An 18,778-nucleotide genomic window follows, 5' to 3' on the forward strand; every position below is an offset into this window, starting at 1 on the left:
TCCTGCTACAGCTGTTCAGTCAGGTTGAGGTCTGGACTTTGGACCACTGCAATAGCTTGATTCTCTTGTTTTTCTGCCGTTCTGTTGTAGCATTACTGCTGTGCTTGGGGATCATTGTCCTGTTGCATGGCTACATTTTGGACATGCTCTTAGCTGTCAGATAAATGCCCACATTTTGGTGCACAGAGAAGTTCGTAGTCAACTCGGTGACGGCAAGGTGCCCAGGTCGTGCGGCTGTAAAACAAGCCCAAATGATCACCCCTCCACCACCGTGCCTGAGGAACTTATGCTGGTTTGTTTTGTTTTAATAGCCAAATATCTCCACTTTGGTTTCTCCTCACAACCCTTCCAAAAACCCTCTTTTAATGATGTATGCTTTGAACAGTCAAGCAAATATACACTAAAACAAATTATCCTAGAGTTGATTTTCAGCTTTTTCCTTACACATAGAGGTTTCTTCAGCTTCTGTGAATCATCTGATGATATGTATTGCGGATAGTGAGATATTCAAAATCATTACAATTTTACATTGACAAACATAATTCTGAAACAGTTTCAGAATTTGAAAAATGTTTTGTATAATGAACATCTGCCCATTTTTACTTGTGAGAAACTGCCTCTCTAAGAAGCTCTTTTTACACCTCATGCTGCTTCTCTTCAGTACCACTTACAATTCCAGCTTTTTGTTGCCTCATTCCGACTTTTTACAGATGCTGTGCTGCCACCAAATGCAAAATATTTCTCATTTCAAACATTTGATGTTTTCTATGTTCCATTGTGAATAAAATACGGACTCGTGGGGTTTCCAAAAGGTGCATTTTCTTTTTATCCACATTTCACACAGCCTGATAGCTTTTTGGAACTGGGGTTCCAGATTTACTCGAGTACTTTACTAAAGTACTTGCACCTTATTATTTTCTACTTAAAACGCTGCATTTTGCACTTCGCAGAATTTTTTAAAAAAGTACATGTTATCAAGCAGATTTTAAACGCATATAATGTTTGAAGGGAGGAAAATAGGACTTGCTAATAATACACGTTCACCGCAAGATGGCGCAATAATTTTAGTAAAGCGAGCCTCAACACTTTTGGTACAGTTTCCTGTTTAGCCTAAAATTATCGTGATTATTGTTTTTATTAATTGTATGATTTTATTTTACGTTAAGAGAGGTTAAAATCTTCAAACGCGGCTGGTTTTCAGTTTGAAATGTATGCTATGTTGAGGGTCTTGAGGTAAGTTAGTTGCTAACAAACCGTAGGGTTTGTTGTTATATCTTATACCAGACAAACATAAGACAGAAGAAAAGTACACAAGTGTTGGTATAAGAAATTCTGCTTGTCTTTCTTCCCCTCGAACAGGCGGTTGGTTGGTTTGCTTTTATTTTGAAAGAGCGGTAGAGCGGAAGGCGCGTCGTTGCTCTCTTCAGCCTGACGCAGTTTGGCTGGGTCACGCTGCAGTCCGGCCGGATGTTTTGCGTCGCCAGTATGTGATGAAGATGGGCGCGTTTTAACGCCAAGCTTGTCGTGCGGCTCCAGCGGCGGCTCTGACCAGGTGAGAACCCGCCAACAGCGTCCTCAGGGCGGACTCGTTAGCCGGAGCAGCCGCAGGTTGGTGTGGGTGAGAGCTGCAGGGAAGTCGTGACGGTGTTGGTTTGCGGTGACCGTGCACGCCCCATGCGCGCTCCCAAACATCCATAATATAGTTTGTTGACTGTATCCTCTTCAACAGGCTGACAACGGGATGGGTGCTGCTGTGGGGTTTCGCGCCTTTTAGGCTGAAAATGGAGCTGATGCGTGTTTTTGAAATTAGCATTAAGGCAGTTTTGGGGTGAAGAAGGCCTGAGTGAAGCACAAGTCTGCTCTCTGGGGAATTCAGGAGGGAGAAGAGGCGCTCTTGTCTCTCCCTCCCACCTGTCTCCGCAAACTGACAGCTGTGCTGAACACTGGTTATAGTGGTTCAGCGAAGGGGTCGGACCAGTAGCAGTCCAGGCTTTGAGCCTTTGGATGGGGATGGGGGTGGGGGGCGTGGTGTAGGCACGAGCCCAACAGCTGTCTGTCCACACCCCGTGGGGCTTTTATTTAGTGAGCCCACTTTGCTTTCTTCTCACCATCACCCCTGTTTCCAAACTCAAAGTGTGTCCCTGTCACGTTTAAAGGCTATTCTGTATCAAATAACATCCTCGTGCATGCTGCTACACATGTCACAGTTTAAGAGGAAAGGTAATTAGCTGCTTTTTGGAAAATACTGCAGCTTCAGCAGTGATGTTTGGCCCTGTGACTCCACAAAGACTTCCTCTGTTCACTTTTCTGTGGTATTCATTTGAAACACACACACACACACACACACACACACACACACACACAGAGGTGATGACTTTTGCCATGATATCCTGAACTTACTCTGTACTGCTGGTGGTGCTGGCAGTGCTGAGTGGATGTGCAGAGGTCAGAAAGAGGTTACAAGGAGCAAAAGGTCTCCTTCTGTTGCCTGAACCTCGGTTGGATAGGAAAAGTGGACCACAGTGATGCACTGCACCTTCTTTCTCCCCATTTGTCATTTTTCCAAACACAATAGAAGATTAATCGCTTACTTTTTATTGTTTTTAAGTGACAGTGAATTGAACATCGCTGGATTTCTGCTTGTTTTGAGAACTTTGTTTATTGCACCTCAGTCAAATGTGGGATGTGTCTCATGCAAAGCCAGAGGCATTTTACTTTTTCATGACTAAAGTGGTTATTAAAATAGTCCCTGACTCGTCGCCCGATAGTTTGCAAGTCTTATCAATAAGGAAGTAAGACTAGAGCAGGTTGGACCAAACCCGGCAAGAATTAATTTCTGGCACAGGAAGAAGCCTCCCGCTGCAGCTCAGCTCTGTTGTGCTGGGTTCTCAGCGTTCGTCCTGCTGCTGCTGCAGTTGTTGGGAGCAGTGCACACCTGTTTGTAAGGACAGATGGCCCCCACAGAGAGCTCCTCCTGTCTCTGTTAGAGCATTTGGGAGCTGTGCAGTCGGTCAGCTGTTGTATGCATCTCTCCTCAGCACCCTCGTCTGACTCTGAGAGCTGACTAGGAGCATATTCTTATTTAATCAGGCATTTGTTTTCTTGTTGAGCCCACTAAAGCTGGGGGAACACTTATTTTAGTTGGCAAATTGGCTGAGCACACACACCGACACCACACCGCTTTCTGTTGCCTCTAAATACATGCTGCTACTTGTTGCTGCCAAGATAAATGCAGCTGGATATTTCAGCCTTATCTCTCTAAATTAATTTTTCCGTTGGCAGATGCGTTGTCCTCTGGATCGTACTCAGTTTCCACGGGTGTGGCTGCTGCAGCTTGGCTGCTCATTAGCCCGAGTGCTGTGTTGGCCCCTACGAAGAATCCAAAGTGAACACTGCAAATAATTCAATTAAACCTGCAATGATTACGTATTAATTTTATACCAGCGTACCAATTATAGCCAATTATACAACTACTTTGATTGTAAAGTGCAGTTGATTTTGTTATTTTTGATGCAAAAGTGTGAAATATTTGCTGTTTTGGAGCACAGATCTTGAATAAAACCAGGCAGGCTTTATGTAAGTTCCCATTAAGCTAGCAAAACAATTCTTAACCACTAAGACCTATAAAGGTGTCCTGTCAGGAGGCAACATGTGAGTAGCACATCCTTTAAGTCCTGGAAGTTGTTTTTGCAGCTCACCCAAGCGACGGCCTTCTCATGAATGCTAGAATTCCTGTTTTCCCATAAACGATCCAGGTGCACTGTTCTGACTCTTCCTATCTTATTCAAAAACTAGTGCTGCAGTAGCTTTTCAGATGGCAGGGATCACCCACGTCCCTCAGGTTTCCTGGGTCAGTCTTTCCTTGCATGTTGGGAACACCCCACTACACCTGCTGCTAAACTGAATTTGGATAATGAATGTTCACCTGCTCCCTAATCTATCCCCCCAAGTGCTGTTTTAACAACTTTTTTTTTTTTTTTTTAAACATTGGCCCTCTTCTTAATCACTAATATGAGTCATTAGTGTCACATAAATTTTGTGCTGCAGAATATCAGTATTTTTTTTTTCAGTCACATAAATCACAACCGTATTTTCATTTCATATTTAACATTTGTCTCGTGCAGTAATTTATTTAATCATTTATGCTCGGTCTTGGCCGTTGTAAGTCGTTTTAAGAAAAATACTTAAAAGTTTCTGTGAAACCCAAACCACTGGCTGTCTCTATTAGGTTGACATGACTAGTGGACATGCCTTGTCACCTCCCACGGTATTACATATTGACAGTGTTATTTATTTATTTATTTTGCTGTCAGTACTCTGTGTTGGTGACCAGAGGGGACAAAAAAAAAAGATCAATAGTGACACTGAGACGTTTGATTATTATTATTTTTTTCCCCTGGCTTGCTTTGGTGCCATGCAGCACTCATGTTACAGCAGTACCTGATTATGTGCAGTTAGACAATGTCAGAGTCCCTGAGGAGCAACAAAAACATGCAGTTGCTATAGAGTCTGCAGAAAATGGAGACAAAAGCTTTGGATTTGGAGGTGAAGGAGCAACTGTGTGTGTCCACCTTACTTTTATTTCATCATTTTAATACACAGGGATCAGCTGTGGGATTTGAGTTGCGCTACTTGGCTCGGATGAAGAGTCATTTGATTCAATTTTTTAAAAAAAAGTGTCCTAGATAAACAGCTCACATATTAAGCTGCACCATGTTCATCTTTGGCATATTTGGCATATTAATTTACACTGTTGTTATAAGCATCTGCCACTTTCACCTCTGTCCAGTCTGTGTGTCACTTTGGTCAGCTGGGTATCCATATTCAAGTGCATGGTACTAGACTACAGTGTATTGTTCTCTGCTCTTCATTCTGCCTGTTTGATAGAGGTGGGACTCATCAGACACTGATACAATATTATTGGGATTTTTTGCGATATTGATAAACTTTATTGCGATTTATCACTTTTTCTCACAAAGTTAAACTTTGTCAATATTTCCTTTTTTAAAAATTTAAAACAACTAAAGGTAGCCATTGATTTGGTTTAAAAAAAAAAAATAATTTAATTCGTTAATTTAAGATTTGTAGATACATGGAGGTTTCTGTCTTATTTACTACTATTAGTGTGTATTAAGTAGCAGCTTTTTCAAGTTAAGTGTATCCAGCGTTGGATGGTTTTTCGGTTGAGATGAGTTTGTTTGGCTAACGTTATTTCGGGATGGGCGTGTATGAGATAAGCTTTTTTTGTTGTTCAGTATTTAAATGTAGGGTCTTTACCTTACAATATAAAGTGGCTTGAAGCAACTGTTGATTGAATTGTTGAATTTGATGCTATATAACTGAAATTGAAATACATTTATACCAGTGTACAAGAAAACGTAGGCAAGTTCTTGTGTCATTTTGGGTGTTGAAGTATGTTGCTTTTCTTTAACAAATGGGATCCTCTACACGTGCTACATAATCATATAAAAGACAAAAAGGCAAAGATTTGTGCTCCTGAGTCATCGGCCTTAAGTGTGCCACAACAATGCTGAGCAGGTCCCCTCCTCATACTCACTGGGACATAAAACTTTTTGATGTCTCTCGCCCCCCACACACTTGTCTTTTTTTCTCTTTCAGCGCAGCCACACTCTTCTCTTTCCTCTTGCACTCTCTTAAAGGCCACAGCAGTCTTTCAGCCAGCCTTCAGCTTTTCTTTCAGTTGAAACCCCTCCTGTCACCACCACCGCCACCCTCCCCACAGCTCGAGACAAAGAGAGGAGAGTGACTGTGGCGCTCTGTAGCCAGGTGTTCTCCATTGCTGCCCGGGGCCGTAATAGCACCAGGCCTCACACTGCAGCTGCCCTCCCCAGCCTCCCATTGTGTAGCTCCATTGTTCAGCCTCCCACCCCTCGTTGATTCATCGGCCACACAGGGGAAGCCCTTTCAGGCCGTGGAGTGTGTGAGTTAGCGTGCGTGTGTGTGTGCCGGTGCACGTCGAGTACGCGTGCCTTGGGGAAACTGGGTGTTGCAGACATCTGCCCACAGCCACTCCCCTCCTCCCCCGCCTCTTGCCTCTGCACCTCATTGTAGGGCTGCTGCTTCTCCGATTGGTTAGAAGCAGCCACTCTAAACGAGGGAATGGCTGACATTGTTGGGTCCATCTGTTCTGCCACTCATTGTCCAACTTGCCTGCTTCTTCAGAGGGGGGAAAAAGACACACACACAGCTCTGGAAGACAGAGGCGTGAGGCTGGAGCTGGATGCTCTAGAAGAAAGAAGAAATCGATCTTGGATGTTGTTGCTGTTCGAACTTTGGGATTGGTTCTTTCTCAGTTTCACCTGCAGCGTTTTTTAATCGGCTTTTCAAGGATTTAAAGATGTTGAAATGAGCTAATCACATTTCCTCTCTTCATTGTTTGTTGCACTTTATTGGTCTGGTGAGTGTGATGGAGTTCCCTCCTCTCTATTATAACCTGACTTTTATACTGAAATTTATCTTCTGCTTGCTATAAAATAGAAATATTGGCTTTTGTATGACAGGTTGCTCCTCTCGAGCCTCACTAGGCTTCCGCTGCGCTGCAGGATCATCAAAAAAACTGATGCTGGCATACAGGGAGTAACCTAGACTCCTTTAAGTTTTCAGAAAGGTTCGAGTCATTTATAATTCACAAGGGCAAATTCAGATTAAAGAGGAAAAGATGGAGCCTACTTTCTTTGTTGCTTGTGAAATATTGCTGAAAATGGATGCAACTTGCAGAACCCATTAGTGACTTTTTACCACAAGAGTATTTTTAAAAAGATTCTTGGTGTGCAGGATAAGAATTTTTAGTGCTGTAGCACCTGCCTAAACTTTGCTCACTTCTGCCGTCACTGCAGTTGTTCAGATTTGTGTGATATGTGTTGATATGAAACTTGATGCAGGAGGGATGGGCTTCCTGTGATGCTGGTTAAAAATATATATTAGTGTCACATTAGTGGATAAAACAAAAAAGTTTTCAGAAAGTTTTCTATAAGGTGCTGCCCTTAGAGAGAGAAAGTGTGTGTGTGTGTGTCTGTTTTGTGCAATGGGTGGGGGATACCCATTGCAGATACCGCGCTCAGCAGACATCTGTTGCCTTGTTGCTGGTGGGTAAAGTCTAGTGCGCCACCTAGATGCACTAATGCATGCACACTTTTTACAGTAACTTTTGCACTGTGCTGCAGACACAGGGGTCTACCCCCCACCCCCCGTAGTCCTGTGCCCCCTCTCAGACCGCCTTTCAAAATGGAACCCCCCCAATCCGCTGCACGCACTTGCACAAAGCGCTGCAAGGACTGTGTTACATATTCATTACTGGTTCTATCAAAGCCAGCAGTGGTGTGTGTGTGTGTGTGTGTGTGTGTGTGTGTGTGTGTGTGTGTAAGCTGATGTTTGAAAGATGCACTCGCTCACCCTGGAGGTTTGGAGATGCCACGATGTCTTTGGGCCGTTAAAGCTGGACCCGATTTCACATGCATTCGTCTGCAGAGCTCTGCCACACAAGAAGACTTTTAAAACCCTAGCTATGAAAAGACTTACAGGCTTTCATCGTGACTGTTCAGGTTTTTGATGTTAAGCAGCTCAAACTACGGGATTATGATTAGATTTATCCAGATTGTGAAAAAGATCAAATGAGGGTAAAGAGGTTGTGAAAGCAAAGAAACTTAACAGAACTAAAAGATCCAGAGTTATCTCAGCAGTTAATATCTTTGGGCCTTGGACTGATTTTTCATACAAAATGTTTTAAATATGTAATCTTGGACTGTGACAAAGCAGTTTTTTTTCAGACCTTATTCACCATGGTTTTCTTTCAACCTGTAGGCAAATTGCTCAATTGATTAATCATAGATATAATCACAGTAACTACTAATGAAGATTATTAGCAGATCCAAACCAACATGTCAGTCAATTGATATTAACAGGCAGTTTTGACTGGCCTCAGATGTATCAGCATTCAATTACAAGTTCTACTTAATTTTATTTATATGGTGTCAAACCTCAACAACAGTTGCCTTAAGGCGCTACAGTTATAAAGAGAAAAAAGTCAAATGACTGCCTATGAGCAAGCACTCGGCGACAGTGGGAAGGAAGAACTCCCTTTTAACAGGAAGAAACCTCCATCAAAACCAGGCTCAAGTAGGAAGACAAGAAAGTGTTATCCAATATGCACTGATATAGTTGGTTTTTTTTTGTTTTTTTTCCTGAAATATAATTTTGAAATAGTTCAGAAATTCTGTCATCACATAGTTTGCCCAACAGAGCGGCGCTGTCTCTACCTCAGATCTGTTTGCAGTGCATGTAGCAGAATATCATGACCACTGAGTAAATCTTGTGAGTTACTGGCTTTTCTGCAAAATTAATATCCAATAATGCCATAATTTTTCCTTTTTACGTGTAATTACTGCATCTATGTATATTAAAAAATATCAGCAGATAGATCTGTATTGACCTGATATCGATCAGCAAACCCATCACAAGCTAGTGTACTGGTAGTGTGCCGGTCCCAAGCCCGGATAGGTGCAAGGGCATCCGCTGTAAAATCAAACACGTGGATCCACCCATTTGGTGTGATGACAGCTTGGTAAATAAGGGAGCAGCTGAAACTACCGGGTGGAGCTTTATTTATCAGCTGTCGCACTATATGCAGTGTGGGAGCCCATCAGCTGGCCTGCTGGCTTATCCTCTGGGGAGCCAGTGATTCAGGGCTACTGGTGTAGGTGGTGGATATCTGTGTTCTGATCACTGGTCATTGTTTCCAAATGGCCAAAAGAACTACCAGATGTGATTGTTTAGTAGAACTTGGATTACAGTCGAGCAGTAACCAGAAAGCTTTCAGTACGGAGAACATTGTCTGATACCTGAAAACTGTATAAAATAGGATGGTATTTATCTGTTGTGTCATATCAATTTTACACTGAGGCAAACACTACTTTGCACAATAATATGACGAAGACCAGGAGACCTTTTATAGCTGTTCAGTTGTTTATTAGAACCAAGAATTATTTGTTTCTCTGATCCAGAAGGGTGAAAGAAATTAAACTGCAACAACAAAATGAACAAATGTAAAATATCAGCTATCCACTAAACTGTTATTATCTGTATGGGCTGAGGATTTCCTAACCTCTGCAGATATCTGTAGATAGACTATTAAATATATTGATTGCTCTTGATTACCCTCTTTAAGGCTATGAATTATTTGTCAGCTTTTGATTCATATGGAGATATAATAGTGGTAAATAATGAAAAAAAGAGACTTCAACAGTAAAAACTTAGGTGGACTGCTAGAGCCCAAGCCCGATAAATCTATTCCAAATGCCTTTATCGACTCCAAACTGTCCGCTGTGAGATCTTTTTAGAGTACTCATATTTTTCTTGTAGCGACACAGTCAACTGTTGAATATTTTCTAATATTGTTGTTATTCTGCTGCTGTCATTCACAGTTTCGCTTTAGCTGGATCTGTTAGTGTTGGCGTGGCTGACCAGACTGTCTGAAGTTATGCAGTGCTGATGTGATGCTCGCGCTTTAGATTAGCTGATTGTTAAGCCTGAGAGAAGATCATCAGTGTAGCTGATGAGCTGCAAACTCAGTCCCACTCTCTCCACGGCATTATGAGTCACCTTGGGTCGTTAGTGTGTTTGTGTGTGCATCACAGGGCACTATCAACACCCACAGCAGCTAATGCCAAGGTCCCAGTCCTAATCAGTGCTGCGGGTCTATTGTTGTCTTGGTGGGTTACCAGTGAGGCACACGTAAACCCCTCTGCCCCCTCCTGCAGCAGACCTTTTTGTAACATGTGTGAATTAAGGCGGGTCGCCGGCTGAACGCTGCAGCCTCTGTCTTGGCATTTGGATGGGAGAATGCTTTCAACAGCTGTAGCTTAGCAACAGTAGCTCAGCCACGTTGCTAGGCAGCCCTTTTTCATAAAATGCACACTCACTCCACCCCTTGTCTAACCGATCCTCCCCGTTCTACCAACAGCTTTAAGTCACTTCCCCATTTTCATCATTTGCTCTGCCCTGCTTGTCGTCAGGATTGTGTTCTGGCTTGGAAAAATTTTCAATTTTGTAGGTGCGAAGATTTTAAACTTCAAAGTAGAGTCCAGTCAGAATACATCAAGCTGCATATTTAGGGTCAAATCTATTAAAATAAACAAATAAAAAGCCAACTTTGTCCCAAATAAGACTTCAAGACTTCAAAAAGTTCATTTTTCACTTCTAAAAGCATTTTTGCCCTTGTGGAATTTCCCCACAGATTTCACCTCAGGATTAGTCGAAACTTTTCCTTTATTACAAACCTCTAAACCTTTATTAAACCTTTATTACAGATCAGACTAGTCTAACCTCAGACCTGATGCTCGAATACAACGCCCCGATTGACTTCATAGCCTTCAGTGTTTTAACGAGTGACCCCAGTGGGAAGAAGCATATGGGCCTTAATTACCAGGTAGAATGAGGAGGGAGAATAGTCCAACCGCCCTAGTTCACCCTCTGCCCCCCCAATAGATTAATGTGCTGTGGGGTGGTGCTATTAAAAAACACACACACACTGGGCCAGACATGAAAAAACGCAGGAGTCCATTAATTAGGGATAGAGGCCCCATCAGCTCTTTGTGTCTGCCAGCCTGTGCCTGACCGCGCAGCCAGTCAGATTGTTTTTTTCTTTTTTTGTTTTTGGGCAGAACAGATGGATCCAACACTGTTAGCCGCAAATTCTAGGTGTAAAATCAGATTTCCATAAAATGACAGTCAGTGTGGACTTTAGATTATCATTATCACACAGCCTGGATGCAAATTCTCTTTTTTGCAAATGATTTCTCCCTGGAATTTCAGAGGAACTGCTGTGGTAGCAAATGCTACACTTTTCAGCCAGGGTTTTCATCCACGTATACATTTAAGTAGGGATTTACCCAATTTCCCTGTTGGCCTTTGTGCCATCGCGTCGAGTTATTAGACGTTAGTATTATTATTATTATTTTATTTACTTTGTCTTCATTTTTTTAATTCCCTTAGTTTCAGTCAGCTTCCAAAGTGGGTTTGCTTATGTTAGTTTATCTTAGCTGCATGGAGTCGTCTGACAATCATGCAGACTATAAAATTAAAAATATGAACCAACGCCAGTCAAATGTAGTCAAATCCAGGAGCCGGGATTTGACTACATTGGGCACGGTTTGACAGCTAAATCCATCTTTTATCTACAGTTTACTCACTCGCTCCACCTTTCTTCCTTTAGGCACCAATGAGTCAAGTTTTGTGAGTGGGCAGCAGTCAGCCCAGTGTGCTGGATGTCTGTGACAGACCCATGGGTCAGAAGGACCATGTGGAGGCAGGTTCAGGCCATATCCTCGACCTGGGGCTGGATTTGGAGTATCTACACGTAGCGGGGGGTGACCGGCAGGCTGGCGGCGCTGACGGGCCCCCTGCTATGGAGGAGCAGGGGGAGAGCACCGCTGGCTCCCCTCCACTGACCGTCCTAGAGGAAAACAGTGGGTTCGACGCAGAGGGCGAGTCAGCGTTGACCTCCAGCTCCACCCTCGCTCCGGGTACCGACTCGGACGGAGGAGACGGAGGGTCGACTCACAGTAAGAACACCCACCAGCCCCTCTGCCGGACCCAGTGTGTGGACTTAGGCACCGAAGGCCCTCCCGAGCCCCCATCTGAACTTCTAGCAGAGCTTGAATGTGACGCCCATGCCCAGTCCACACTCGGCTCCCCATCCGAGCACCTGCCTGAACCTCCACCCAGTCTGTCTGCTTCAGAGCCTGGCTATGAGGCTGGTGGGAAAGAGTACCAGGCTAAGCTCGAGTTTGCCCTCAAACTCGGCTACTCCGAGGAGACGGTGCGACTGGTGCTGTCTAAGCTCGGCCCTGACACCCTAATCAATGACATACTGGGAGAGCTGGTCAAGCTGGGCACCAAGTCAGACAGTGAGCAGCCGGCTGGATTATTAGCCTCTACCTCATCCTCTTCATCTTCCTCATCCTCCTGTGGATGTTCTGATTTGCTGGAAGGCCAGAGGCCAGACTCACCCTGTCATTCAGACTCTTTGTGTGACCAGGACAACCTGCGGCCAGTCGTGATAGATGGCAGCAATGTAGCCATGAGGTGAGCTCTATTATTATATATGTGTATATGTTTGTCAGTGGAAACTGCTGTAAAGAAACACATTAAAATCATAAATGTTTATTTACGCTGTCTTTTACCTTTTCACCGTTTTCACAGCCATGGCAACAAGGAAGTGTTTTCCTGTCAGGGCATCCAGCTGGCTGTAGATTGGTTCCTCGAGCGCGGCCATCAAGACATCACAGTTTTTGTGCCTGCGTGGCGGAAAGAGCAGTCCCGACCCGATGCCCCTATAACAGGTCAGTAGAAGACGCGGTTTAACTAACATCCATTTTCTTAACTGCTTATCCACCTTAAGGTCGTGGGGTGATAGGCCCCGAACACATCAGCAGGAACTCACAGGGCTAAAGATCCAAAATAGGTAATAATGGTTTTCTAGCACTGCATTTCCCCCCAGCCTTACTATAATCCTTTCCTTCACAGATCAGGACATCTTACGTCGCCTAGAGAAGGAAAAAATCCTGGTGTTCACGCCTTCACGGCGTGTCCAAGGTCGACGCGTGGTCTGCTATGACGACCGCTTCATTGTCAAGCTGGCCTATGAGTCAGACGGCATTATCGTCTCCAACGACAACTACAGAGACCTGGCTAACGAGAAGCCCGAGTGGAAGAAGTTCATAGATGAGAGGCTTCTCATGTATTCCTTTGTCAATGATAAGTGAGTAGGGGAGGATGTTATGAGGACATTCGTAACTCTTATCTTTGAATCAGAGTGATGTTTAAATAAATAAAGTTTATTTGCAAATAAAATCTCACACTCTGCTGTAAAGAAGGCATTTTTCACTTTGCTATACGTGGGGAATCAATTATATTCTGTGTGCCTCCTTTAAAGCTTCCACACTTGAAGCTGGTGAAGCAGTTTTAAAGAATGTGGATGGACACCATCGTATTTCCTCTAATAGCGAATTAATGCTCTCATCCTTTCTAATCTCGCAGATTCATGCCGCCAGATGACCCTCTTGGTCGTCACGGCCCGAGCTTAGACAACTTCCTGAGAAAAAGGCCCGTCATGCCTGAGCAGAAGAAGCAGCCTTGTCCATACGGTGAGAAGAAAGTCACGAAATACACGTCGAAATAACGCACATGAAACATTTTGTGCTTTTTAAGAACCACGTAATAATTTATATTGGATTAGAATCTCTCTCACATGTGTGGTGACATTGGACCTCATTTGCAAATGCGTTAGTGGAGACTTTCTTATCCTGCAGAAAGTTATCGTCAGATTTATGACGTGTGCGCCAGCCCATTTGTTTCTCACCTCTGTGCGTATGCTGCTAAATCAGACTCATTCTAAATCAGTTGGCATACTGCCACACCCCCATTTCTCTATATTTCTCTGGATCTGTATATTTACCAGTAGGTCAAGTGGACAGAGCGGTGATGATGTCGTGCAGTTAGTTAGTAAATGAGCTCCCCTTTCTCTGCCCACTCTGTGTGTTTACTTGTTTACTGAAGCGCACGTTGTGTCTCTTTGCTTCAGGAAAGAAGTGTACTTACGGTCACAAATGTAAGTACTACCACCCGGAGCGAGGCGCCCAACCACAGCGTGCCGTGGCTGATGAGCTGCGTGCCAGCGCCAAGACTTGCGTCGTCTCAAAGAACCAGGGCGACGCCGGGCTGGTGAAGAGCCACAGCGTGCCAGCTGGCAGCATCGACGCCAAGAAAGGCGCCCCGAAAAGGCAGTCGGACCCCAGCATCCGAGCTCTGTCATACAGCGACGCCGAAGAGAAGCTGCTGGCCAAAGGGAGGCTGGAGGTGCAGAAGAATACTGTGTGTGGCAGCAGCAGTAGCAGCTCCACTAGCGGTAGCTGCGGTGGGAGTGTAAGCATGTCCCCGGCCCCAGGAGGCCCACCATCCACTCTTGGCCTCCCACAAGAGCAGCAAGCGAGACCAGTGATGCCTCATGGTCACTTACCAGCCCCCAGCCATGACCTTTACCCTCACTGTGAGTCTCCAGACTTAAGCTACTATTCAGTAACACGTGCTTACACTGGCCTGAGTCTCTCCTCCAGACGGAGCCCAGACTGTCGCTTCCCCAATGACACAGACCTGCGGCTGGGCTCAGCTGGCTCCGAGTGCAGCAGCGAAAGCAGCGTCAGTTGCGGCAGCAGCTGCGACTTGTACAGCGAGAGGCAGTGTCCCGGATGCCCCCCGGACCCCTTACTGGAAGACGCTGTCCATTTTCCTAATCCCCACAGCCGACTGTACTCCCATCATGCCACATCTAGCCATGAACTTTGTGGCCTGCATCCTGCCGAATACACAAACATTCAGCATAGCCACACGCCGAGCACAGGACTACACCCTTACCACCTGAGCGCCGCACGCGGGCAGAGCTGCGCTCATGATCCGCCTCCACTAGAGGCTCCCCCAAAGCGGCCCCTCTACCCCCTGCCCCCTCATCTCCAGCACCAACCACTGACCGCACGGTCCAGCTGCCCAGGCGACTACCACTCTCTGCCGCAGTCCAACCCCGCACCCCCTGGCTCACCCCTTGGCCGCTGCCTGGCCCCAACGCGAGCAGAAAGTGTGTCCGACTCACACCTGTACGAACACCTCTCCACATCACACCATCGCCACCGACCAAAAGCCCTGCCCAGCTGGGACAAGTACTACAGGCAGCCACCGCTGCCGCCGTCCAGATACGAGCCGCCTACCTACCAAAGCCTGCCAGACACACGCCAGTCGTCCTGGCACACTCCTCCATGGACACAAGACGGCTACGGCCAGCATCACTCCTCTCACCCAGCTCTCCACCCATCCCCAACTCATTACCTCAGCCACCCACCGCCCCCAGCCCACTCTCCTTGCCCGCCTCATCCATCCAGCACCCCTCTCCCGCCGTACCCACCTCACAGCTCTCACCTTACCGTGCCGTCTCATGCCCCTCCCTCCTACATGTCACAGCACCCAGAATCCCCTTCGCACAGTCGCTACGGCGATGCGAGGGAGAAAGTGTACATAAACCTGTGCAACATCTTCCCCTCAGAGCTGGTAAGCCGGGTTATGGCCAGAAGCCCCCACATCACAGACCCCCAGCAGCTGGCAGCTGCCATCCTTGCAGAAAAAGCCCAAACAGGCTACTGAGGAGGGAAGGTAAAGACGAGCTAAGTAACTGCTTCGCATAGCAACACTGGTAAATGGACTGGTACTTGCAGTGCGCCTTTCTACTCAGTTTAAGCACTCAAAGTGCTTTCTCACTCCCTCAGACTTCTGATTGGTAGACGACCTGCTCTACCACCTGAAACACAGCCGTCCTCACACTGCCGGGATTACGCTTTCAGATTGTCTGTGAGGAGAGCCGTTTTCATTTCTTATATTAATAATCGAACAATGCAAAAGTCTCCAGGACATAAAAAGCTGAAGATAATCCAAATCCAGGTCTGGTCACTGTGCAGCAACAACTTTTACCAGGTGTGGAAAGAGAGCGAGACACTGGACGAAGTCTGTGATTTTGACTTAACCTGCGACAAATGGAGATTTGTTCTAGACCCCGCCCCCCAGCTGTTGTTTTTATTTGTACTGTAGCTTTGCATACAGGACGTTTATACAAGGGCACCTTTGGTTTTACACCCAAACCATAATCTGGTGAGTTGGTTTCACAAAAATACATCGAAAATGTGATTGAATTTAAGAGTTATTTATACATAAACACACATTATGTGTATTGTACACTGAGTCAAACGGAGCCACCACACGGACCAGGTCTTGTCCTGTGTCAACGGTCATCGGGTACTCAGTTATCACTCAGTGGTTTCAAACTTCTGTTTGTCCAAGGTCTGTTCCATAAGTGTGTGTGTGTGTGTGTGTGTGTGTGTGTGTGCGTGCGTGTGTGTGTGTGTGTGTGTGTGGGGTGTTTGTGGATTTTTTTCCCATGTTGGTAAACACGGGAAGATGGTCATCTTATTTGAGATGACGTCAGTTTTTTGGTCAGAGTTGTAGCTGCAGAGATGGGTGACCCTGTCGTGTGTACCTTAGTTTTAGTAAGGGACATCTCTCTCGCTCTTTCTCTCTGGCCCTTTCTTTTGGGTCAACTCTGGTATCTGCTACAGACAGAACATCCGGCCACCGGTAAATAAACCATGTACATATTGTGAATATATTTATCAGATCCCTCTGCTGTGCTTTTGGCTAACAGCGTGTACTGTCGTCTGTAGCAGATCCCAGCTGAATCCATGCTTGACAGAGAAAACCTTGTTTGATACAAATTGTATCATTAACTAAGTCGCTGATGTTATATACAGTACATGGACTCGATGATCCGTATCTATCAAACACTCTTGATGTATTGCTGTATGATGAAAGTGCAGTGACAAAACTTTTGTTCCAATCAAAATGTTCCAACTTTTAATCTTGTGGAAATAGCTTTGAGACAATTATTTCAAATATATTTTAATCAAAAGGAGTTGGGTGCCTACTATGTTTAGGCGTCGCAGTTTCGTTACCTTTTGGGTTTAAAGCTGGCTTATTGTTTTGTTTTGTTTTTTTATAAAGGAGCTCTGGGTACTGCTGGGTACTCATCGGAAAATAAGAAAAGGTTTAGGTTTCAGCGTGAGGTTTGGGCCAGTTCATGTTAGGATTTTTTAGCCTCTTCTTTAAGTCAGGATATAATGTTAAATTATGCTTTAAATAACATAAAATTGGGGCAAGGACAATTTATTGTCTCTATTAAAAGGGACCTTTTATGCGAATTTCCAGTAATGTATTTTTATTCTGAGAGTCTACTAGAGTAGCTTTGCATGATTTGTAGTTCTTAAAAAAACAACAACAATAAAATAAAAAACTATCCATACAGTTCATTCTGGATCTTAGACATTTTTGCTCCCAGCTCTTTGAGGCTCCTCCTCCCTAAAAGGCTACTTTGTTCTGATTGGCTAGCTCTCATCAGACTTTGGGAAACAGAACCCAGTGCTTGACCATATTAGGACATCTTCCAGAGTTGATGTCAGCTCAGCAGAAAAGTAAAAAAATTTATTTATTTTTTTTTAAAAATCAATCATCGGGAGCAGCCTGAGGCCTGGAGTTTATGCTAGCAGACAAGTGTATACAGTGACCTCAGTAAAAACTTTGATCATGTTTAATTGCAGTCAACATTGTAGCAGTGTTTATGTATGGCAGAATATAAGGAAAAGCATAAAAAGGTCGCCTTTTTTCCCCTGAGTTGAGTGCACAGACCCCAGCCTTGTTTTAAAGGGGACTTTTATATTTAGGTCTATATGAAATCCTATGGCGGCCATTTTGAATGTATCCAAAGTTCTACTCAGTGTCTGCCATAGCAAACAGGTGTGGTCTTCATGTAACAATAATTCATCACCTCACTAGTGAATTATTTGAAATAACGACAATATAAAACAAATTTAGCAAAGGTTAGCGAGCTAAGCTGCTAGCTGCTTTCTAGTAGTCAAATGTTGAAAACTTCTGTCTGATATTTTAATACAAAATATTAAAACTCCTTTAGCCTCAGTGCATTACTGCCTGGTAGCTCAACAAATGAAGACAATATTTCAATTTCAGCATTTGGAGGTTAAATTACACCTGCCTTGGCAACCCGAGCACTTCCTTAGCTAATGGTAACACTTTTTTCTATGCGTTCAAGATGCTACCTGCCTGTGGGACTATTGAGGAAGACATACTTCTAATAGTAGGATGCAGCATTAAGTAAAATGTTCACCGACTTTATATTTTTTATTTTCCTTTCAATGTTAATGTTGCTGGAGTTCTTCAGAACACAAGTTTGGTTGTTTTCTGTCGACTGGAGGCCCTAAACTGTAAAGTTCAAAATGGCCACCGAGGAAATAAAAGTTTAGCACTTGAGCTCATCGTACCATTAATCACAAGCCAGCTACATATAGCCCACTGGTTTCTTTCCTGTCCAACACATGCTGTTGATGAGAGAGAACCTCTGTGTGTATTGAAGAAGCGCCTTCTCTCTGGCCTCCTGGCACTGTGTGTCAGCGTGGCACCTGAGGGTGGGCCCAAAGTAATGCCTCTTCGTGGCATTGTGCTTATGACACATCCAATAATCTGAACTATGTTCAGCAAACTTTTATGCATGTTTTTAGTTCCTGCATGTGTTCTTGTTTAATTTATGTACATATCTGTTTTCCTGAGAGGCGTGTCTTGCCGTTGTTGTGATGTAATGCTAGTTGTTGTTTAAGTGTTGTTTTTAGGTTTAACTGTACACATAACAAGCTTTTTTTCTTTTTGGTGTGTGAATTTTTCACTTATTGTCCGGTCTTGGTTTCTACAACACTGGATATTTACTTGTTGGGATGAAGAAGCCTGTGATGGATGACGTCCCATTTTTCTCCAACTGTTGTTTCCTTTGGAAGTGCACTCAGCCATATATAGCAATATGCTGACTTGCGGATATCATAACTCTTACTGGATAAAAACCTATTTCACATAGTATTCTACTGGCACAATGTAAATACTAAGTACTTCAATATTATAACACTTTCTGCTGTAACTGTGATTATTCATTAAAGAGTACTGCTATAAAAGATGGTGAGTCACAGAGGGTCGTTTTAAGTGTTTTATAGCACCACTGTTGGGTCGTTACTCAGAAAAAGTTGTATTACACAGTAGTCTGAACTTTTTCTTCTTTTTTTTTTTAAGTAACGAGTACATTACTTAATTACTCCCTAGAGAAAGTAAT

General features: G+C 44.3%; 1 protein-coding gene across 3 annotated transcripts; it reads left to right on the forward strand.

The window, feature by feature from the left end:
- Positions 1 to 1,411: 1,411 nt before the first annotated feature.
- On the forward strand, positions 1,412 to 18,625 carry LOC146681719 (putative ribonuclease ZC3H12C). 3 transcript variants are annotated; one of them, XM_085448523.1, is made up of 6 exons: positions 1,412 to 1,552; positions 11,231 to 12,102; positions 12,220 to 12,359; positions 12,544 to 12,778; positions 13,057 to 13,163; positions 13,601 to 18,625. In XM_085448523.1, exons 2-6 carry the CDS (start codon positions 11,300 to 11,302, stop codon positions 15,205 to 15,207), a joined length of 2,892 nt encoding a protein of 963 aa, XP_085304649.1. In that variant the 5' UTR covers positions 1,412 to 1,552; positions 11,231 to 11,299; the 3' UTR covers positions 15,208 to 18,625. The 3 variants fall into 3 exon arrangements, with proteins under 3 accessions (XP_085304649.1, XP_085304650.1, XP_085304651.1); XM_085448524.1 differs by lacking the exon at positions 1,412 to 1,552 and adding an exon at positions 1,557 to 1,608; XM_085448525.1 differs by lacking the exon at positions 1,412 to 1,552 and adding an exon at positions 6,289 to 6,418.
- Positions 18,626 to 18,778: the final 153 nt, after the last annotated feature.

This window comes from Copadichromis virginalis, linkage group LG23 (assembly GCF_057382275.1).
Source record: "Copadichromis virginalis isolate Kocher_CV1m ecotype Utaka linkage group LG23, C_Virginalis_male_GT1.1, whole genome shotgun sequence".
NCBI classification, from domain to species: domain Eukaryota; kingdom Metazoa; phylum Chordata; class Actinopteri; order Cichliformes; family Cichlidae; genus Copadichromis; species Copadichromis virginalis.

Coding starts and splice junctions, on each gene's coding strand:
- LOC146681719 (XM_085448523.1), top strand. CDS start 11,300: ATGGGTCAGAAGGACCATGTGGAGGCAGGTTCAGGCCATATCCTCGAC. Junction 12,360..12,543: donor ACCCGATGCCCCTATAACAG/GTCAGTAGAAGA, acceptor TTTCCTTCACAG/ATCAGGACATCTTACGTCGC. Junction 12,779..13,056: donor TATTCCTTTGTCAATGATAA/GTGAGTAGGGGA, acceptor CTAATCTCGCAG/ATTCATGCCGCCAGATGACC.